Genomic DNA, 22,213 nt, shown 5'->3' on the forward strand with positions numbered 1-22,213 from the left:
GGGAGGTGGTGATGTGGGCAATGCTGGTGAATGAATACTGGCAAGCAATATTAGACTGACAATGGGTACTATTAGATATTGATATGTGAACCACCCTGAGACATCTGGGTATAGCACAGTATACAAATTCAATAAATAATAAAAATAATAATACAGTGGTACCTTGGGTTACAGACGCTTCAGGTTACAGACGCTTCAGGTTACAGACTCCGCTCACCCAGAACTAGTACCTCAGGTTAAGAACTTTGCTTCAGGATGACAACAGAAATTGCGTGGTGGCGGCAGTGGAAGGCCCCATTAGCTAAAGTGGTACCTCAGGTTAAGAACAGTTTCAGGTTAAGAACAGACCTCCGGAACGAATTAAGTTCTTAACCTAAATAATAATAATAATAATAATAATAATAATAATAATAATAATAGGCAATCTAGATTTGGTGGCTAAATGACCAACAGTTCACACTGCATATCATATTATATGATCTACAAGGTTTTTAATTTTTTTGTCATCTATCAGTAGGCATTCGATGGTATCAGGTTGCAGCAAAATGAGCAATGGGAAGCAGGTCAACTCCATTGGATCTTCTGAGAGACCAGCTCCTTTTGGTTTCAGTTTGAACAGCCTTATGACCTTTGTAACTGTTACGAAATGGTGCTTGAATTTATTTGCCCCCCCCCCTTTGGCATCATGCATTTTAAACAGTAAGCCAGGAATTGTCTTGTGGTGTGTTTTTTAAATTGATCTGCAAGGCACTGTGGGAGTCTTTGTGCCTGAATAATTGAATGAAAGTGTTAAATAAAGAAAATACAGTGCTATTTTTCTAGAAAAAGAGGTGCTGGAACGGAGTTCCAGTGTTTCCCCTGAAAAAAGTCCTGTGAAAAAATATAAATAACCACTGATCCTACTTCCAGTGTTCCTTGCTGTCACTGCCACTCACTTACTTCCCCACTTGGGTGGGTGAGTAATTGGCTGCCTTTTGAGGGTTCACAATATCATAAACATATGATATAAGCAAGGGCCAGATATAGCAGGAAGGAGGGGCAGCCAGGGGACGAAGAGGAGACACTACTACAGATGGTGTCTTGTCAAAAAAATTGTTCACATAAGTTGGTAGTCCCACTGAATAAATCTTGCTGAGGGCTCTGCCACTTGAAAACCTGGGACTGGCTTTGAATATATGGGTGAGGCTTGGGTTGGGTTTAGACCAGATGACTTGACTGGTTGTTTTCCACAGCTGCGGGCCCATAAGTAGGCAGAAGGAATGTCTCTTCAAGCAAGGGTTGCATAGATAATAGGTTTGGGTTCTGTACTCATGCAGGCTGTTGTGGGGGATAGGAGATGGAATCAAGTACTGTATCCTGAAAAAGGTTGCAGTTGGGCAGAAGGTCCCTATTGAAGTGATTTGTCTCTTTGTTATTAAAGGAGTCTCAAGTCCTGCAGGTTTTTAAACTGGGCTCAGGAAACAATTTTGCAGCGTAGAACAGGGATGCGAAGGAAACGTGAGGCTCTTCAGATACTGTTGGACTCAAACTCCTATAACGGCTGGAGCCCAGGCACAAGGACGTTGGGCGCTTGTCGTCCCAACCACCTCTGGAGAGCAGGTGCCTCATCCACGATGCAGAACTATGAAAGTGCAGAGCGGCACTGGAGTCTGGCAACGGCTCGGGAGGAAGACTTCCTGCCTAGTGCTAAAGAGGATCTTCCTAGAGCTGGTGCCTGTACAGTACAGTACTATCTACGCTAGTCGAAAAAGCCACAAGTCTCTTGCAGCGAACTACTCAGCGAAATAGCCTTTATCTCTTTGTGCGTGTGCGTATTGGTGTGTAGGGTGGGGAAATACTACTACTACGACTACTACTACTACTAATTCAGTGGCGAGGTGGAAGCGGGAGATGTTATTGTGTCGGCAGATAATAAAGCGGGAAGAGTAGGGTGCAGCTTCACGGTAGCGTCGGTTGACTGCTTGCGGACAGTTCGTGTTCCGCTTCGTGAGGGGAATAGCGCCCCTGCTGGGCGACTGGAGCGTCCGTCGCCTTGAGAGGGACTTTGTTTGCCCATAGCCGAAATGGCGCCGCGAGAGTCAAGGGCTGTTCCCAGACTGGTTCCCTCCGTAGGGCAAAGAGCCGCTTCGCCGCAGCTCTTCCTGGTAGCCGGCGAGGGGCCGGAACCGGAAGCGAGCTGTCAGGAAACCGAAGGAGCCGCGGCGGGTGAAGCAGGAAAGGAGCGTGGCGGTAGCTTACAGGCGTAATAATAATCCGCACGGCACGATAGCCCCAGGAGGAGCGGGAGGCGCCCTCTGGCTAAGTGGCGGCACCGGCACCATCGCCCCCTCGTGCGGTTCCCGAGCACTGGACGGTGAGTGGGTGCCTGGGGTCCCGGACACCCGCCTCTGAAGACGCCGCCGCTTCTCCTTTTTCGGGCTCTCCAGGGGCGCGATCCGGAGGAGGCGGAGGTGGAGTCCGAGTCCATACGAGCAAGGAAAGGGGGGGGGTCCTAAGGGATTGGGACGCGGAGAATTCGGGGTGGTTAACCAGAGGGGGAAACGCCACAGGCAAGCTCGTGTTTCCAGCCTTGCAACACAGCCGCGCGATTTTAAGGCTGCAGTCCTGACGGAGTCAGCTCAGAGGTAGGTGCTATTGAATCCCGTGGGTTTCACCCCCAGGCGAGCAGGGTTAGGATTGCAGCCCGAATTCCGGCAACTTTGTGGCGTTGTCAAGGATTCGGATATCTCGAACCGAATGACAGAGATGCGGTTGGCAGTTGGGTGTTTATTCGCAAAGCTCCTTTGGATCCATACAGAAAAGTATTTTTTTTTTTTTTGCTAAAACTGTGTACGGAAAGGAAGATCTAACTAACGAAGGTGTTAGCCCCAGGGCTCTTGGATTCGTTGTTGTTGTACCAGAGGGACAGGATCGCCTTACCTGCACAATTGGATTTGTGATTGGAATTGGCATGGTCAGAACTATCATTTGCCATATCTGGGCATGCCTGTGTTAGTGGAGTCCCACAATGGTGCTAAGAGTAGTCCGTGAATGCACAGTAGGATGCATTGGATCAAGGGGGGAGCACTAGTTAAAAAAAAAGAATACTGGGTAGCAAGGCTGAGAATGACATTTCTACTGAGGATTTTGGAGATAGTAGGTTGGATGATGATGATGACCTAGATGGGCTAGTGTCTGACTCAGCAGCTTATGTAATTTCTGCAGTGCCACTTGTTACCTTTACAGTATAAAGTACAAGTGAGACAAATAAAATACGTTTTTTGGGAAGGATTCATTTTTCTGAGACCTCCGTTTCTCTACTCTCTCAGGCCAACTTCATAGATGTTAGAATTGCCATGAGGCTTTTATATGTGCTTTAATATTGTGCTTCCTGCAATGTAAAATTATTATTATTCACATACAAAGTGCCTGCATTTTCAAAGTGATGTGCATGTACTGTATTAAAAGAGAAGACAGTCCCTGTAAATAGACTTACAGTGTAATAGACATGATACAGAAGGGAAAAATGGAATCAGGAGGGGAAAAGAAGAGACAGTACTGGAATACCTGCTTATTCACTAGCTCATGATAGACTCATAGAATTGTATAGCTCGAAGGGACCCTGAGGATCATCTAGTCCAACCCTCTGCAGTGCAGGAATCTCAACACGTGTTCCCCAATACATGTGAATCAGCCCATTACCTCTGAACCAGTCCTAGAATTGCCTCTTTATTTTCCCAGATTTTGTTTATTTTCTTATATGCTGCCTTTCTTCCATTGTGGAACCCAAGGTGGCTTACATTTCATTCTCAGGTGGTCACCCAACCAGGTGCTGCTTAGCTTCAGCAAGATGGCAGACCCAGCTTTTGTGTCAAGATACATACCTTATAACTGATTGCACACCCATGGATTTTCAGAAACATACACTGCTTAACTATACATACTGAAATACAATGCTTAAGTTAAATGTCTTCATTTGTTTCCAGGTTCTTTTATAAGATGGGAACTCTAATTGCACTTATTGGAATATGGGTGAGCTTCTCCCTTGTAAAAGCAGATTCAAAAGCAGTGACGACTTCTTTGACTACTAAGTGGTTTTCCACACCTTTATTACTTGAAGCAAGGTAAGCAAGATGGCTAACTCAATGGTTTTGTTTTTTAAAAAATCAGTTTACATATGTAATCTCCCATATAATTTGTGTCTCTATGTTACAAATGAGAGAGGCTTAGACAGTGGCTTGCCTTAAAAACACCCAGTAAATTAATTACTAAATGGAATTTGAATCTGGACTTGTGAAATGCAGTGTCATAGGTTTTTTTTTTAAAAAAAATAAACCCCAAAACAAATAAAACTTAACATAATGTAATGATTCCTCTCTCCTTTCTTCAGTGAATTTTTAGCAGAAGAAGGTCAAGAGAAATTTTGGAGCTTTGTTGAAACCTGTCAGGACTTTGGATCATCCAATCATGATGGTAATTATTGCATTCCTTGGTTGCTTTGTACCGTGTTTCTCATATTTTAAGGCATCCCCAAAAAATAAGCCATGACAGGATTTCTAAGGGTTGGTGAAAAATAAGACATACCCCGAAAATAAGCCATGTCGTGTAGCCCCGACCGAGCGAGAGGCGAAGGCGCGGGACCCAGCAGGAGCTCCCTGCCTGCTTCCCCGAGCCGTCGCGCATCGGGGGACAGAGCCGAAGATCGGAGGGCGCTCCTTGCTGGGCTTGACAAGCCCGGCAAACAGCGCCCGCCGATCTTCGGACCTGTGCTGTGTGACAGGCAGGGGTGGGGGGAAGCGGAGATCGTTCTCCGCTCTCCCCCCACCCCCGCCTGTCACCAAAGATCGGCGGGCGCTCCTTGCTGGGCTTGACAAGCCCGGCAAACAGCGCCCGCCGATCTTCGGACCTGTCCTGTGTGACAGGCGGGGGTGGGGGGGGGAAGCGGAGATCGTTCTCCGCTCTCCCCCCACCCCCGCCTGTCACCAAAGATCGGCGGGCGCTGTTTGCTGGGCTTGACAAGCCCGGCAAACAGCGCCCGCCGATCTTCGGACCTGTCCTGTGTGACAGGCGGGGGTGGGGGGGAAGCGGAGATCGTTCTCCGCTCTCCCCCCACCCCCGCCTGTCACCAAAGATCGGCGGGCACTGTTTGCTGGGCTTGACAAGCCCGGCAAACAGCGCCCGCCGATCTTCGGACCTGTCCTGTGTGACAGGTGGGGGTGGGGGGGGAAGCGGAGATCGTTCTCTGCTCTCCGCCCACCCCCGCCTGTCACCGAAGATCGGCGGGCGCTCCTAGCTGGGCTTGACAAGCCCGGCAAACAGCGCCCGCCGATCTTCGGCCCTGTGCTGTGTGACAGGCGGGGGTGGGCGAGAAGCGGAGATCGTTCTCCGCTCTCCCCCCACCCCCGCCTGTCACCAAAGATCGGCGGGCGCTCCTTGCTGGGCTTGACAAGCCCGGCAAACAGCGCCCGCCGACCTGTGCTGTGTGACAGGCGGGGGTGGGGGAGAAGCGGAGATCGTTCTCCGCTCTCCGCCCACCCCCGCCTGTCACCAAAGATCGGCGGGCGCTCCTTGCTGGGCTTGACAAGCCCGGCAAACAGCACCCGCCGACCTGTGCTGTGTGACAGGCGGGGGTGGGGGAGAAGCGGAGATCGTTCTCCGCTCTCCCCCCACCCCCGCCTGTCACCAAAGATCGGCGGGCACTGTTTGCTGGGCTTGACAAGCCCGGCAAACAGCGCCCGCCGATCTTCGGACCTGTCCTGTGTGACAGGTGGGGGTGGGGGGGGAAGCGGAGATCGTTCTCTGCTCTCCGCCCACCCCCGCCTGTCACCGAAGATCGGCGGGCGCTCCTAGCTGGGCTTGACAAGCCCGGCAAACAGCGCCCGCCGATCTTCGGCCCTGTGCTGTGTGACAGGCGGGGGTGGGCGAGAAGCGGAGATCGTTCTCCGCTCTCCCCCCACCCCCGCCTGTCACCAAAGATCGGCGGGCGCTCCTTGCTGGGCTTGACAAGCCCGGCAAACAGCGCCCGCCGACCTGTGCTGTGTGACAGGCGGGGGTGGGGGAGAAGCGGAGATCGTTCTCCGCTCTCCGCCCACCCCCGCCTGTCACCAAAGATCGGCGGGCGCTCCTTGCTGGGCTTGACAAGCCCGGCAAACAGCACCCGCCGACCTGTGCTGTGTGACAGGCGGGGGTGGGGGGGGAAGCGGAGATCGTTCTCTGCTCTCCGCCCACCCCCGCCTGTCACCGAAGATCGGCGGGCGCTCCTAGCTGGGCTTGACAAGCCCGGCAAACAGCGCCCGCCGATCTTCGGCCCTGTGCTGTGTGACAGGCGGGGGTGGGCGAGAAGCGGAGATCGTTCTCCGCTCTCCCCCCACCCCCGCCTGTCACCAAAGATCGGCGGGCGCTCCTTGCTGGGCTTGACAAGCCCGGCAAACAGCGCCCGCCGATCTTCGGACCTGTCCTGTGTGACAGGCGGGGGTGGGGGGGAAGCGGAGATCGTGCTCCGCTCTCCCCCCACCCCCGCCTGTCACCAAAGATCGGCGGGCGCTCCTTGCTGGGCTTGACAAGCCCGGCAAACAGCGCCCGCCGATCTTCGGACCTGTCCTGTGTGACAGGCGGGGGTGGGGGGGGAAGCGGAGATCGTTCTCCGCTCTCCCCCCACCCCCGCCTGTCACCAAAGATCGGCGGGCGCTCCTTGCTGGGCTTGACAAGCCCGGCAAACAGCGCCCGCCGATCTTCGGACCTGTCCTGTGTGACAGGCGGGGGTGGGGGGGAAGCGGAGATCGTTCTCCGCTCTCCCCCCACCCCCGCCTGTCACCAAAGATCGGCGGGCGCTCCTAGCTGGGCTTGACAAGCCCGGCAAACAGCGCCCGCCGACCTGTGCTGTGTGACAGGCGGGGGTGGGGGGGAAGCGGAGATCGTTCTCCGCTCTCCGCCCACCCCCGCCTGTCACCGAAGATCGGCGGGCGCTGTTTGCTGGGCTTGACAAGCCCGGCAAACAGCGCCTGCCGATCTTCGGACCTGTCCTGTGTGACAGGCGGGGGTGGGGGGGAAGCGGAGATCGTTCTCCGCTCTCCCCCCACCCCCGCCTGTCACCAAAGATCGGCGGGCGCTCCTTGCTGGGCTTGACAAGCCCGGCAAACAGCGCCCGCCGACCTTCGGACCTGTCCTGTGTGACAGGCGGGGGTGGGGGGGGAAGCGGAGATCGTTCTCCGCTCTCCCCCCACCCCCACCTGTCACCAAAGATCGGCGGGCGCTCCTTGCTGGGCTTGACAAGCCCGGCAAACAGCGCCTGCCGATCTTCGGACCTGTCCTGTGTGACAGGCGGGGGTGGGGGAGAAGCGGAGATCGTTCTCCGCTCTCCGCCCACCCCCGCCTGTCACCGAAGATCGGCGGGCGCTCCTAGCTGGGCTTGACAAGCCCGGCAAACAGCGCCCGCCGACCTGTGCTGTGTGGCAGGCGGGGTGGGGGGGAAGCGGAGATCGTTCTCCGCTCTCCGCCCACCCCCGCCTGTCACCGAAGATCGGCGGGCGCTGTTTGCTGGGCTTGACAAGCCCGGCAAACAGCGCCCGCCGATCTTCGGACCTGTCCTGTGTGACAGGCGGGGGTGGGGGGGAAGCGGAGATCGTTCTCCGCTCTCCCCCCACCCCCGCCTGTCACCAAAGATCGGCGGGCGCTCCTTGCTGGGCTTGACAAGCCCGGCAAACAGCGCCCGCCGATCTTCGGACCTGTCCTGTGTGACAGGGGGGGTGGGGGGGAAGCGGAGATCGTGCTCCGCTCTCCCCCCACCCCCGCCTGTCACCAAAGATCGGCGGGCGCTGTTTGCTGGGCTTGACAAGCCCGGCAAACAGCGCCCGCCGATCTTCGGCCCTGTGCTGTGTGACAGGCGGGGGTGGGGGAGAAGCGGAGATCGTTCTCCGCTCTCCCCCCATCCCCGCCTGTCACCGAAGATCGGCGGGCGCTCCTTGCTGGGCTTGACAAGCCCGGCAAACAGCGCCCGCGTGCACTTTATTAAAAAATAAGACATCCCTCAAAAATAAGCCATGTCGTGTTTTTTTGAAGAAAAAATTAATATAAGACATGACTTATAATATGAGAAACACGGTAAACAGATAGGGTACTCTGTGCTAAATTCTTTGTAAAGGCTCATTGGTATAAATGACAAACACTTAATACAGTCGTACCTCGGAAGTTGAACAGAATCCATTCCGAAAGTCCGTTTGAGTTCCGAAACATTCGACTTCCAAAGCGCGGCTTCTGATTGGCAATTATGTGCTTAGCAATTGTAGTAGTGACCAATGAGTATGAATAATCGAGTTCAGAGAGAGAAAGAAATAGATTTTTTGCATGCAGTATTATATGGAGGTAGCTTAGGATCACAGTGTTTACCAACTTGTAGTCATATACAGTGGTACCTCGACTTACGAACGACTCGACAACCGAATTTTTCGACTTACGAATGGGGCAAATGGTCGCGCGCTTACGAATGTCTCGACATCCGAAAGGAAACCACAGGAAACCGTTTTTCGACTTACGAATTTTTCCGTTTCCAATGCATTCCTATGGGAAATCACGTTTCCAATGGCGCTTTTTGACTTACGAATTTTTCGACCTACGAAGGTGCCTTCGGAACGGATTAAATTCGTAAGTCGAGGCACCACTGTATTTCCAACTTGATATGACTGCACAGGATGCTGATTCCTTGTGTTGTTTAAAATTGTGTTACTTGTATGTGGTTGTAGTATGAACCATGACAATTATAGCTGATTTTAAAAATCCCTCTCCACTTGCATTAAAAACTAAATAGTTTACTTTGTGGGTTGGCAGGTACTGATTATTCCTCTTACTATGCAATGCTGCAAGCAGCTTCCCAGAATCTTTCACCTTTGCAACAGAACTTGTTGAAATTTGCCTTGTCTTTGCGCTCTTATTCAGCTACAGTTCAAGCCTTCCAGCAGGTTAGTATATAGCTTTTGGAACATTTCTGATTCTCATGTTTTCATACAGGCAATAATACAAAAGGAAACACTGGGTGTCTTCTCTCCCTGAACTAGCAACCTAAGCCGTGTGTTTGACCATATTACAATGACTGACTATACTGTGTATATTGGGAGTGATAATATGTTGATGGAGCTTATTGAGTTGACAGATAATAGCCCCTTACCTGATTGCTTGCCAGCCTAGACACCAAGGTTAGGTATAGTGTCTAGGCATTGACAATCTTCCACCTCTTTCCTAACCACTGCCCAGAGAAATATTGGGCATGGTATCAGTGCTGCAAAAGTTAGCACATGGATATTTATGTTCCTTTAAATTTAAAAGGAATGGCTTCTCATTTTGCAATTGCAAAGGAAACTGCTTCAGTATCCTGCCCACCATCTTGTTTGCCTACCATTTCTCACTGGCTGCTCGCCCAACATTAATAGTAAACACATATCAAGATTGTTTGATTGAGATTGGGGGGGGGGAGGGAAGGGAACAAATAAAGTTGCTGTAAGATTATCCCTCTTTCTCTCATTTAGCTCCAAGACAGGAGACCTTTCTTGAATGATTATAAAATGGAGTGATCTTTATTTTGTGTGGTATTTGTCTTTGGAAGAATCTAAGAAGTTTATTCTACCTTCCTCGCTGGTATCCATCTGGGCTGGAAGCAAAAAAGCTGTGCAAATGCCCCCATTTCACAAGTTGTGGCCAGTTTTTTCTGATGTGATTCAGTGGCTGTACTGTTTGTTCATATGGATAAAAAATGACAATGCACAGATGAATCTATTAGAAGCAGAGTATCTTGTGATCCTGTTACTATGACCATGATGCAATTCTCCTCCCAAAAAAGCTTGACGTCTTATTATAATAGATCCATTTTAATACAGATAGCAGCTGATGAGCCCCCACCAGAGGGATGTAATGCATTTTTTGTTGTACATGGAGAGAAGACTTGTGAATCTGACAAACTCAAAATGCTTCTACAAACAGCTTCAGAAAGGTAGTTTTACTTTGTACCAAAGCATCAACTATACTGCTTCTTATTTTGTTAAAATTGGGCAATCTGATTCAGTGTTTGTCGTTTGTTCTGTATTACATATCTCTATGATTTCACAGTTTCATGATGTTTAAATAATTTTATTGTACACTATTTTGCTATTTTTTATGAGTTGGTGATTTATAAACATTCTGATTAAATGATTGATTACAATCTTAACTTGTTGCTACTTTGGACATAAGGTCCCAGAGCAGGATGCAGTCATAAGATTCTGGGGTGGGTTACAACAATAGATTACAACCATAGAGTATACAAAGATACAAATAGATAAAACCATTACAATTGTAAAACGCATACTGTTCAGTTCCATTTGCAATGGCTTCACAAGTGACACCATTTTAGGAATTCATTCAGTTTCATAATTGTGAGAAGCAGAGCAATAAAGTGCTGGGATTTTCATAGGGAAATCTTGTTTTAATTCTTCATAAATCACATTTAATGATTCAAGCATTAGAATAAGGACTGTCGTAATTACCTATTTAGTCTCTTTTATATGTTCAATACAGTCAAAAGCATTATCTAATCTTGTTAAAGTACAGTATTTATACTGGGGTGTTCGTCTTGTTCTAGGCCAAAGCCTTTTATATTCAAAGGCGACCACAAATACCCAGTCTCAGACCCGGAAAGTCCTGTGGTAATCTTGTATGCTGAGATTGGCTCTGAGGAGATGTCTAGATTTCACAGACTACTTGTATCAAAAGTCAATGCTGGAGAAATCACCTACATTCTTAGGCATTACATTGCTGTAAGTACTAAAACGATCTTAGGAAAGTCCACATGATTTAAAGTATTTTTCAGGAACAATATTTGGTATTTAAGTGCCACTTCAAGAATATTTTGCATTGAGTTCTAAAATCGTATGTGTCTTTATATAAAACATATTGCCAGTTTTTTTTATTGTTTTCAATATTGCAACATTTGTGTGTTTTGAAGAGGGGTTATCTTTTCTGATTATATTCAAAGATTTAATCCTCTATTTGTATAAGACAACTGTGAAGCTGAATCTAGACTGACTGTTTTAAAGATCTAGAAGCTGTTAGATCTCAATTTGAAGAGGTAATAGATTCAGGGTATTTATGGTTACAGTTCTTTTTGTATTCTTACTGCCCCTTATGACTTTTGTAGCAATGTGCAATGAAATTTGAGGTTTCAGATATGTAAATACCAGCACCTCTTCCAGCTGAGAGGCATTACCAAGACAGCAGGAATCACTACAAGAGCTTATTAGATGGAAGCCACATTTTTCATCCTCCTACTAGTTGGAGTTCTGAATTGGGCTGCAACTTTCTTATCACAGAGAGGGTGGGTGGGTGTTTATAGTTGAGCTGCAACACAACTTGTTCTAAGTTTAAATCAGGGTGGTCCAACTGCCCGTGATTATGGTCTGGCGAAGCTGGGAGAGATAAACCTAGCAAATGTCTTGTTGCACCCATGTCACCTTGCTTTTACTCCTTTCTCTCTTGTAGAATCCAAGTAAAGAAAGAGTCTACCTGTCAGGCTATGGTGTGGAGCTGGCCATTAAAAGCACAGAATATAAGGCCAAGGATGATACCCAGGTGAAAGGTGAATTCCTACCTTAAGAGCAGTGATGGTTCCACCATGAACTGGAATATATTCCAAAATTGTTTTTCAAATTCTCTTCATATGCTCTCATTGTTATTCTATTTAGGATTGAATCACTCTTTCAGGGTATATTAGCGATATGCTGCAGTAATCTAAATCATTCATATTTATTTATATACTATCTTTCCACAATGAAATTCTGCTCAAAATGGCTTGTAACAAACTAAATAATAATAAATGAAAACCCATTGAATAGCAATCACTCTGGAATTGATTGCACGTTGACAGGAGCTGCTGAAGCTAGACTAGGCAACCTTTGGATTGATACTCTTAAGGGTTGGAAGGTTCATGTACTTTAGGATGAGGCAACTTGCCCAGGCAACCTATTACCTTCCCTTGACGTGGCAGAATTGTGTAGGTTCCCAGTTCAATCTGGAGTGAGAAGCTTGTCTGGACTTGCTCTCTCCTTGGCTGTTAGCAATCTGTGTGCCCAATTTCCCCTCAGGCCCCAGTTCCAGGGTCTTGCCTCACACTTCTTCACCTTCTGCTTTCCTTGCAAGGCTGCCTAACCTCTTACACACATGTTTAATTGCCTCCTGCAGATCCTTCTTTTTTTAATGATAATAAGCTGTGGTGCATGAAAAGCAGCACAATTTTTAAATGAAGGAAAAGCCATTGTAATTTTTATCTGTGTTTTAACTTTGTGTTAATCCCTCCCTTCCACCAGTTTGCTGGCTTCAAATCCTACTAGCATGGTGTTGGCTACTAAGTTAAACATGCAGAAAAACATGCAAAGGCAGAATGAGGAGTGTTGTCATCATTTTGTCCTTTTTTGTGCAACAAGCCACTTCTTTAGAAGTTTGATGTTTGCTCCCTATGGAGCCAGAGTGAGGAAGAGTCTTCGCAGTGGAGAGCAGCACCAGATTATTCACTGGTTGACAGAAGTAGCATTATAAAACCCTCAGAGAATGAGAGGCAAGGAATGTCACTGTTCCCCCCTCACCAAGGAATGACCCCATTACACTTTGGTGCCTGTTGTAAGAAATTGCAGCAATAGCCTACTTATCTTAGAAACAAGAGGTGCTTTCTGTTACAGCTGTCTGAAGTGTTGATATTGTGTGCTGAAGGCTTGTAAGGCTTATCAGACTCTTTATGACCGATTGTTTCCTAAATGGTATCATAATCAGGAGTATTTTCATGTTTCTATAGGCGCAGATGTGAATGCAACAGTAATAGGTGAAAATGACCCCATTGATGAAGTGCAGGGATTTCTGTTTGGAAAACTGAGGTACGTCATGCTCTTGACAAACAAGTTCGTTTTCCTTGGCTTTTCCACCTAAAGCATTCCAGAAACTGACTTGCAAGGGAATACATAAAGAACATTGCAGGGAGCGGGGCTCAGTAATAGTGCACATGTTTTGCCTGCGGAAGGTCCCAGGTTCAGTCCTGGCATCAGCAGGTGGGGATGGGAAGGGCTTCTACCTGAAACCCTGGAGAGCTGCTGCCATTCAGTGTTGGCAATCTTGAATTAGATGGGCTAACTTAAACTGTATACAGCAGTTTCCCCTGTTACTTTTAGCTGCATTTTCCTACTAAAGTCTACAAAATATTAATAAAAGGGACCCAAATCCACATCTATTAGGGGCAGTTGTGTGGGAAGGTAAATAGCGTTTCCGCGCGCTACTCTGGTTCGCCAGAAGCGGCCTAGTCATGCTGGCCACATGACCCGGAAGCTGTCTGCGGACAAACTTCGGCTATAGAGCAAGGTGAGCACGCAACCGCAGAGTTGTCCGCGACTGGACCTAACGGTTGGGGTACCTTTACCTTTAATAATATAGGTTTCCTTAAATAATACAGGTTTCCTTCATTTTTTATTCTAGGCAATTGCACCCCAATTTGAAAGAAGAACTGAAAGAACTAAGAAAACATCTTGTTGAAAGCACCAATGAAATGGCGCCCTTAAAAGTGTGGCAATTACAAGGTAAGTATCCATATTAGACCCTCTCCTGCAAATCTGAAATGTGAACTTCAACTTCCTAGGAGCTCTTATGCTGCACTTAAGTCCTTATATACACACACTAAAATATATTTATTATGACTTCATTACGAACTGCTCTTGTATCAGCAGAAGCATCCATAAATGCAACCGTTCCTGGAACAGATACAAGCACTAACCCTTTCCATCAGCACCACCCCAAGGCATTTTCCCTTTGTGCAAAGCATCAAATTGAATGCAGTTGCATTTTTTACAGGTCAACATATTTCAAAGCACAGGTTCCTTCTTCAGCAACCATCCTAAACTTTTAAATTACATAGAATAGCTGAAGTCGTTTCTTCATGGTGCCAGATAGGTACAGTACAATATTTCTGCAAACTGCTTCAGCTATTCTGCATACTTTGACGAAGAAAACTTTGCTCCTAAAAGCATTCACCTGGAATTCATCTTCTATTTCTTCAGTCCAAAACCCCATTGTGCCTGGCTGGGATGGACTTTGATTAGATGAAGGTGCCCCTCTACCCACAGAGTGATGCCAGCATCAACTCCCAGCTCCTCATTCCACCTGGTGGCGGCTCATGGAAAGCCCCTAAATGGGGTGTTCTAGGGAAGGGACTGAGCCAGCCCCATGACTGTCCCTGCTAGATCCCAAGCAGACCCCACTGCTGCCTTGTGGTGTCTTCCAGGCTCAAGGCTGCCACAGTGATTTGCCTGCCTCTTCTGCTGTGGCCAGTAGGAGCAGGAAGGCTGCCAATGTGGTGACAACACAACCCTGCCACTGCCTGCCTGGGCTTTGGATTGCTCTGTTAGTTGGCATTAAGCAAACAAGTTCCTCCTTTTGCATTCTTCTTATTTTGGTGCCTCCTATTTCTTTTCTTTTTTGCCAGTTGCATTCTTCGCAGCTGCATTATAGTTACGGCTCATAGTTGCATTATAGATAACTCAATTTGACGAAAGACTGCAATCCTGAACACACTTGGGAGTAAGCTCCATTGGATGCAGTGGCATTTTCTTCTGAGAAAACCTGGGTGGTAAAATTCCCAAATCATTCTGATTCATTTCCAACTGGTGAATGTTTCTCGGCATTATATCCAGTTGTATGAATTGTGTACTCTGCTAAGAACAGAACATTGGTGGATGCGCTGGCTTAATCCAGGAATGCCCTTAAGCATGAACTCCGCTTCAGCCATGTGAGCAGTTTCATCAAAGTGCGTGAGAGGAATAATTGGGTGTTTAAGAGCTTCAAGAGATTAGGCTGATCTTGGCACCTAGCAGAGTTAAGCTTTACAATGTTCCAGGTTTGAAGGACTGGCTTATGATTGAACTATTTTCAATTTTAGATCTGAGCTTCCAAACTGCTGCCCGTATTCTGGCTGCTCCTACGGTGGATGCTTTGATGGTCATGAAAGATCTAAGTCAGAATTTTCCCACAAAGGCTAGGTAACTGTTGCTGCTGCTGCTGCTAAGCGAATGTAGATTATTGTGCTGTTTACTTTGGTGAAAGTGATCAAAGACCCCCTAGATTGGGGGGTCCTGGTTGTTGAAACTAAAACAAACTACTTTGGCCCCCTTACTTGTGGGGAAATGGTTGCCCCAGTGTGGTCCATCCAGCTTCCACCAGCTAACTCATAGTTTGGCAATGAGCAATTGTGGAATTAGATCATTTTAAAAGGGAAAACTTGCTTGTCAACATCTCTGCTATAATTTTGCTCTTAATACCTTGAAAACTTTAGTATAAATTGGTGGTGAAATACCCCTTGCATATTTGAAAATATTAAATATGGCCACCTTGGAAGTTCAATGAAAATGCAGGGTGTTTCTCTGATAAAGTAGAGACAATTTGACAGCAGAAAAGGTGCTGTAGGTGGAGAAAATGCCTGCCCCAGATCTGGGGATTCTATTTAAAAATAACATGAACTGGAATGCACATATCTCTGTGGCAATAGCCAAGGCCAAAGGGACAGCCCACCATATCAAATCTCATTTTTTCTCCCCTGAAGGAAATAGATAGATTCCAGCGGCACTGCAAGTAATTGATATGAAACTTTGCCCGCAACTTTTATATGGCGCCCCACTATGGATTTCAGGTGACCTCAAGAAGTTGGACAAATTTCATGCATCCCTCTTGAGGTCATTATTTGGACTTACAAACTCTGTTAAATATGAGTCAATATGCTGCGAGCTAGGAATACTACCTCTATCAATAAGAGCGTGGCTGAGGACTTTGAAATACTGGATCTTCCTTCATAATAGAGCCCTATCTCCTAACACTCTCCTTTACGACCTTTTAAGTGATAGTATAAGCTATAACCTATCACTGACTTGCAGGAGAAAGTTGAACTCAATAGGACTAAAGATAACTGATTTTGAAAACGTTGACCCCAAAGAAGTCTGGAAAATTATTAGAAAGACTCTTATAGAGAAAAGCACCCTCTACTTACTTGAGATGGCGGGGCGCAGCACCTGCTCCCCATTACACCTGAACCTCCCAATGTGTAGAGACTTTAAAGGGGGATATATGGCAAACTTGAAGAGTCAGGAAGGGTGCAGGCTCTTCATGTTGGCTAGATTCAACGTGTTCCCCTCTATGGAGACAGAAGGAAGGTATCTAGCTCTCCCAAAAGCCGAACGTTTATGTAAATGCGGGAAGAATGAACCAGATACATTGGACCACATTTTCTTTTCCTGTAATTACAGTATTAATGCGAGAAGACGATTGCTGGATGCTTTGCAGGTGGATGCATCGATCGCAGCAATGCCAACTATTCAGGGGTTATTGTCAGATAATAATGATGAAGTTACTTTAGTGGTGGCTGAGTTTTTGTGCTTGGTTTACGCAGAGAGATTGGGCCACTGTGGAGAGGACCCGGGGATGCTAATTGAAAATTGATATATTGCTCTAAAATACTAAATCAATTAATATGTATTTTATTTCATGAAGTTTATAATGTGAATGTTTTACTCATAATTTTGTTCTGAAGCTTCTGAATTTGTCATGCCTAATAAAGGTTATTGATTTGATTTGAAAATGCCTGCCAGGAATAAGAAAACCATTCATAATTGGTTTGCGAGGAACAGGGGCAGGAAACACATACTCAGGCAGCTATACAGCCAACAACAACCTGCCCTGATCATATCTTCAGTGAGGCTATACCTGAAAAGTCAATATTTCTGCACCATCAGTACACTATAGCATTTGTAATCTAAGTGGATATTAGTGTTTTTCTATTAAATAAGAGATGTTAAGTCCATAGTTGGTTCAGATGACCTATCTCTTTTAAGGGATAATAACTTCCTCCTGGTATGTGTCCTTTTGGATTTAAAAGCTGAAAGCACATAATTCTTGTGCAATCATTTTTGGCACTAATTTTGAAGATGTCAAACTTTGTAGGGTTTAATATGTGCAGGTTCCCCCCCCCTTGATTGCACTAGAGAGCTTAAATGAAATAGATTAATTGTCCTTGCAGTTGCAATGTATTCTATATGAATTCCAGTATCTGTTTACTTGTAACAATTGTAGTGGGACATGTTCGAGTGGGAACAGATAGAAAAACAAAAGAAGAGGTAGGACAGACAATTAATGATAATGTGACTCTTTTGGTTTCTGTAGGGCAATAACAAAAACAGTTGTTTCTTCAGAACTCAGATCAGAAATTGAAGAGAACCAAAAGGTAATTGTATGGAGCCATATTGTTTTGGAGCCTCTTGGCAAAATAGGGATTTGAACCCAGGTCTCCTGGGCTGATACTAGCCATTAAGCCACACTGCCTCTCTGTATTTAAAAAGCACCTTTTTATCGAGCTCTAAATACTTTGAAATGCTGTTCTTCTTCTAGAATGTCCAGAATGTTTTGTTGGTTTCTGGTTGTACTGTAGTAGCTACAGCCTAGGGCAGAATTTGGAGGAAAGGTTCTTCATCATATCATAGAACCATAGAATTGTAGAGTTGGAAGGTGCACCGAGGGTCATCTAGTCCAACCCCCTGCAATGCAGGAATCTCAACTAAAGCATCTAGGACAGATGGCCACCCAACCTCTACTTAAAAACCTCCAGTGAAGAAGAGTCCACTACCTTCTGAGGGAGTCTGTTCCAGTGAACCCTAACACTGTTCTGTGCAAGGTTTATATTCTACAAGCTCAGAAGCTATGAGCCAAATGACTGGTTTTATCTGGATATTTCCCAGGGAATAGTCACAAGCAGTTACTCAAGGGAAACTTGGCCTTTCGGGTTTTGCCTTGCTTTTGAATAAGTCCCAGTGCATTTCAGACTTGAAACTTAGTGGCTTCTGTGAAACTTTAACCATTGGCACAGCAGGAGCAGAACAATCCGCTCAATTGACTTATTTATCTCTGTTTAAGACCGAAATCACAGCGTAATTGAATCTGCTGCATAATATCATGTTTAACTTTCTCTTATCTTTAAGGGAATAATGTACTCCAAAGCATATCTATTTACTGTAAGAAATGTCAGGGTGAATGTGCAAAATATCAGGAATGCTGTCTTAACAAGCTCCCTGAAGAGTCCCATTCTAGAAAAGAATTACCTCAGAGGAACTGGGTTGTCACAACAATTACAAAAGAAACAATGGGGCAGACATGGAGAATGTTGTTCAGATATCAGAATACAAATAACCACTTACAGTTCAGCATAACAAGTTTTAACAGTGCAATCCCAGACATGTTTACCCAAAAGTACCATACTTTTCTATGTATAAGACTAGGTTTTTTTATTTAAAAATTATGCTAAAGAGTGGGGGTCGTCTTATACAATCCTCCCCCCAAAAGCTCAACATCTCCCCCCATTTTCTTAAATTTGAGTCCCCCAAAATAGGCGTCTTATACATGGGGGCATGTTATACACGGAAAAGTACGGTAAGCCCCAATAAATAAGTGGGTAAAGGATTGCAACCTAGATTGCTCTAAATCTACGTTGAGGACTGAACTTTGCAATTTACATGGCACAAAAAATGCTTATTAGTATTAGTATTATATATGAATCTCAGTCTTGAAGGTAGGTTGGCTGAAGTGAGAGAAGTAACTTTGATAAGATTATTTTTTTTTTCTTTGCTTGATTTAGCTCCCAGAGGTGACCTCTGACAGCTTTGGGAGCCCATTTTGATTTCATCTGGGCTTGACTGCAAATGATGGCCAACGATAGTGGCCTTTATATTTTGCTTATGGTGCACTGACTTTATCCCTTTTACATCCCTTTTACATCAGACTCTGTTATACTTTCAGCTAGCAAGCCACCCCCACCCCCCACAACCACTATTACTGTCAGCCATATATCATAAGTTCCTCAATATTCCTTAAAATGGCTAGCATGATTCTAGAGTACTGTATGATAAAACCACTTTGAGAAATTTATTTATTGGTCAAGTGTGTAGGCCAGCCATGGCGAAACTTGGCCCTCCAGATGTTTTGGGAGGACCAAAAACAATTACAATCATCCCTGACCACTGGTCCTGTTACCTAGGGATCATGGGAGTTGTAGTCCCAAAACACCTGAAGGGCCGAAGTTTGGCCATGCCTGGTGTAGGCAGATTGCTTGAGGACAAGTAAGTAGTTGATTCATTTTACTTCCCCATGTCTGTATAGAACCTAGAATGCTATAAAGAAGAGTAGTAATTGAAATGGGAGCACAGCTTGTAATTGTTCCACATCATCAAATAATGATGCGGGTGGCGCTGTGGTCTAAACCACAGAGCCTAGGGCTTGCTGATCGGAAGGTTGGCAGTTCGAATCCCTGTGACGGGGTAAGCTCCTTGGTCCCAGCTCCTGCCAACCTAGCAGTTTGAAAGCACGCCAGTGCAAGTAGATAAATAGGTTCCAGTCCAGTGGGAAGGTAAACGGTGTTTCAGTGCGCTGCTCTGGTTCGCCAGAAGCGGCTTAGTCATGCTGGCCACATGACATGGAAGCTGTCTGTGGACAAACGCCGGCTCCCTCGGCCTATAGAGCGAGATGAGCGTGCAACCCCAAGGTCGTCCACAACTGGACCTAATGCTCAGGGGTACCTTTACCTTTGCCTTTTATCAAATAATGGGCAGTCAGCATGCCTAATTTAGCATGCAATCCAAATCCCTGGCGGTTGGCGGCAGGGCTTAACAGGTGACAGAGCTACCATGGCATCTGGAGCCTCTCTGCTTCTGCCAGGCAGGGTGCAAGTTGTGATGGGTAGGAAAATATTTTACTTGAGTGGCACCAGCTCTAGGTTGGTGCAACAGAGAGGCCTGGATTAACTTGGAGGTACTTATAAGCCAATGAATACAGGCAGCAGCCATTTTGCACGTGTCCACCAATGCATGGGTCCTTTTGGATTCGGAACGGCAGAATGGGGGCGGGTTGGTGCACAGGGGCCAGGTGAGGTACGCAGGGGCCAGGAATGGAACCCCTGTGCAAAATGGTTGTCACCTGTACTTGGCTGCTCCAGTTCAATTGAAAGTTCATTGGTAGGTGAGCCCCGCTAATGGCAGAGCATGAATACAGGTAAAGGGAAACCACCTCATCCAGACTCCTTCCTGTGTGGTAGATCAGGGGTTTGGATTGCTCTATTAATACCTTATCATTCTATTTTTATCATAAGGTAATTCACACTCTGTGCTGCATTAGATTAATACTGATAGGTGATTTGCTATCAAGGCAGGACCAACTGAGTTTCCATTTCTGGGATCAGTTAACATTTTAAATGCACATCTTTGAAAAGATTTGATCTAAAGTTATGCGTTATTCAAGTCATGTATTTTAAAAAAGTCTATTAATGTCTTTGTTGCACTTTTCCTTCAGTACTTCAAAGGAACCTTAGGTTTACAGTCTGGGGATTCTGCCCTGTTCATCAATGGGCTGCACATAGATCTAGACACACAGGACATATTTAGGTATGAACTCTTCAAATTCTTCTTAACTGAGGTTACAGTATAGCAATATAAAATGCTACAGTATTATCAGCTGGTGGCATTCTAAAGTTTTGTCTGATCTGTGCTCTTTCTAGTTTGTTTGATGTCTTGAGGAACGAAGCTCGTGTTATGGAAGGGCTGCATAGTTTGGGAATTGTTGGCCTTTCCATGCACAATGTGCTAAAGCTGAACATCCAGCCATCGGACTCTGACTATGCTGTAGATATCAGAAGTGCTGCTATTTCAGTGAGTATGTGGGGTGAGATTTTCATTGACCAGTAAAAAAATTAAAAAAATTCACAGTATGTTATATATCCTGGTACACTCGTGTAAATACTTTGAGGCAAGTCTTGAACCTTATTTTGGTTCAACATACGAATCCATACAGTTCAGTTACTTCCACTGCAATTGAATCCCTAAATAGTGGTCCTAAATTGAAATAAGTTCTAACAGTCCAAGCAAGAAGCATTTTTAATTTATCTTGTTTGGCTTTTTCTTTTCTTTTTAGTGGATCAATAATCTTGAAGTCGACAGCAGATACAATTCTTGGCCTTCCAGTGTCCAGGAGCTGCTGCGCCCTACTTTCCCTGGTGTAATCAGACAAATAAGGAAAAACTTCCATAATTTTGTAAGTAGTATCTTATTTTGGTCTTTGGACTTCACTCTAAGATTTCCAGAGTTGGGCAACTTTAGATTTTATTTGTATGCAATGTTTTAATTAATTTCTATTACAGTAGACCCTCGGCTTATGTTACCCTTGGGTAACGTAAACTTCGGGTTGCGAAAGTGGCAAACCCAGAGGTATTCTTCTGGGTTTCACCGCTCGCGCATGCGCAGAAGTGCTCTACATGTCATGCGCAGAAGCGGCGCCTCCAGTTGCAGAAACTTCGGGATATGGCCGGACCTCTGGAATGGCTCCTGGTACGTTTCTGAGCACAGTTCAAAGTGTTGGTGCTGACCTTTAAAGCCCTAAACAGTCTCGGTCCAGTATACCTGAAGGAGCGTCTCCACCCCCATCGTTCTGCCTGGACACTAAGGTCCAGCGCCAAGGGCCTTCTGGCGGTTCCCTCACTGCAAGAAGCCAAGTTACAGGGAACCAGGCAGAGGGCCTTCTCGGTAGTGGCACCCACCCTGTGGAATGCCCTTCCACCAGATGTCAAAGAGAAAAACAACTACCAGGCTTTTAGAAGACACCTGAAGGCAGGCCTGTTTAGGGAAGCTTTTAATGTTTAATAGATTATTGTATTTTAATATTCTGTTGTAAGCTTCCCAGAGTGGCTGGGGAAACCCAGCCAGATGGGTGGGGTATAAATATATTATTATTATTATTATTATTATTATTATTATTATTATTATTATTAGTATTATTGATCCCATCTGCAACTGGAGGTACCACTGTATAAATTTTCCACTAACATTAAGATAATCCTATATATTTAGCTTAGTTTATCTGTTCCAATAAAAAAACCACACACATACAAATAAGAATCCATAGAGAGATCTAAAACATGTTTAAAATTAAAATTGTGAAACACAGTTCTAGTCCTTCTGAAGTGATGTAATGGCATCTGAATCCTTACTTTGCTACGACTTTCAGGTACTCATCATAGACCCGTCCCATGAGAGCTCAGCAGAATTGCTTAGCATGGCTGAAATGTTCCTTAGTAACCACATACCATTGAGGTAATGCTTCAGTTACAATTTTATTTTTGAAGCTGAGTAATGTTCACAGCTGATCACCTTTCCAA

The 22,213-nt window shown here is 45.8% G+C and overlaps 1 protein-coding gene across 3 annotated transcripts in view; it reads left to right on the top strand.

Moving 5' to 3' along the window:
- Positions 1–2,167: 2,167 nt before the first annotated feature.
- Positions 2,168–22,213, top strand: part of UGGT1 (UDP-glucose glycoprotein glucosyltransferase 1) — a 45,519-nt gene continuing 25,473 nt past the window's right edge. For 2 of the 3 annotated variants that reach the window (XM_035132970.2, XM_035132971.2), the window contains exons 1-15: positions 2,168–2,353; positions 3,966–4,103; positions 4,370–4,452; positions 8,803–8,933; positions 9,846–9,958; positions 10,586–10,760; positions 11,482–11,578; positions 12,788–12,866; positions 13,459–13,559; positions 14,915–15,014; positions 17,185–17,245; positions 20,356–20,447; positions 20,561–20,711; positions 20,974–21,093; positions 22,063–22,148. In XM_035132970.2, the coding sequence (XP_034988861.2) occupies positions 3,979–4,103; positions 4,370–4,452; positions 8,803–8,933; positions 9,846–9,958; positions 10,586–10,760; positions 11,482–11,578; positions 12,788–12,866; positions 13,459–13,559; positions 14,915–15,014; positions 17,185–17,245; positions 20,356–20,447; positions 20,561–20,711; positions 20,974–21,093; positions 22,063–22,148 (1,514 nt within the window). In that variant the 5' untranslated portion in view covers positions 2,168–2,353; positions 3,966–3,978. Of the gene's footprint in view, positions 2,354–2,384; positions 2,625–3,965; positions 4,104–4,369; positions 4,453–8,802; positions 8,934–9,845; positions 9,959–10,585; positions 10,761–11,481; positions 11,579–12,787; positions 12,867–13,458; positions 13,560–14,914; positions 15,015–17,184; positions 17,246–20,355; positions 20,448–20,560; positions 20,712–20,973; positions 21,094–22,062; positions 22,149–22,213 lie in introns of those variants that run through there. The other variant, XM_035132973.2, reaches the window with a different exon arrangement.

Source organism: Zootoca vivipara, chromosome 5, assembly GCF_963506605.1.
Source record: "Zootoca vivipara chromosome 5, rZooViv1.1, whole genome shotgun sequence".
Classification (NCBI taxonomy): domain Eukaryota; kingdom Metazoa; phylum Chordata; class Lepidosauria; order Squamata; family Lacertidae; genus Zootoca; species Zootoca vivipara.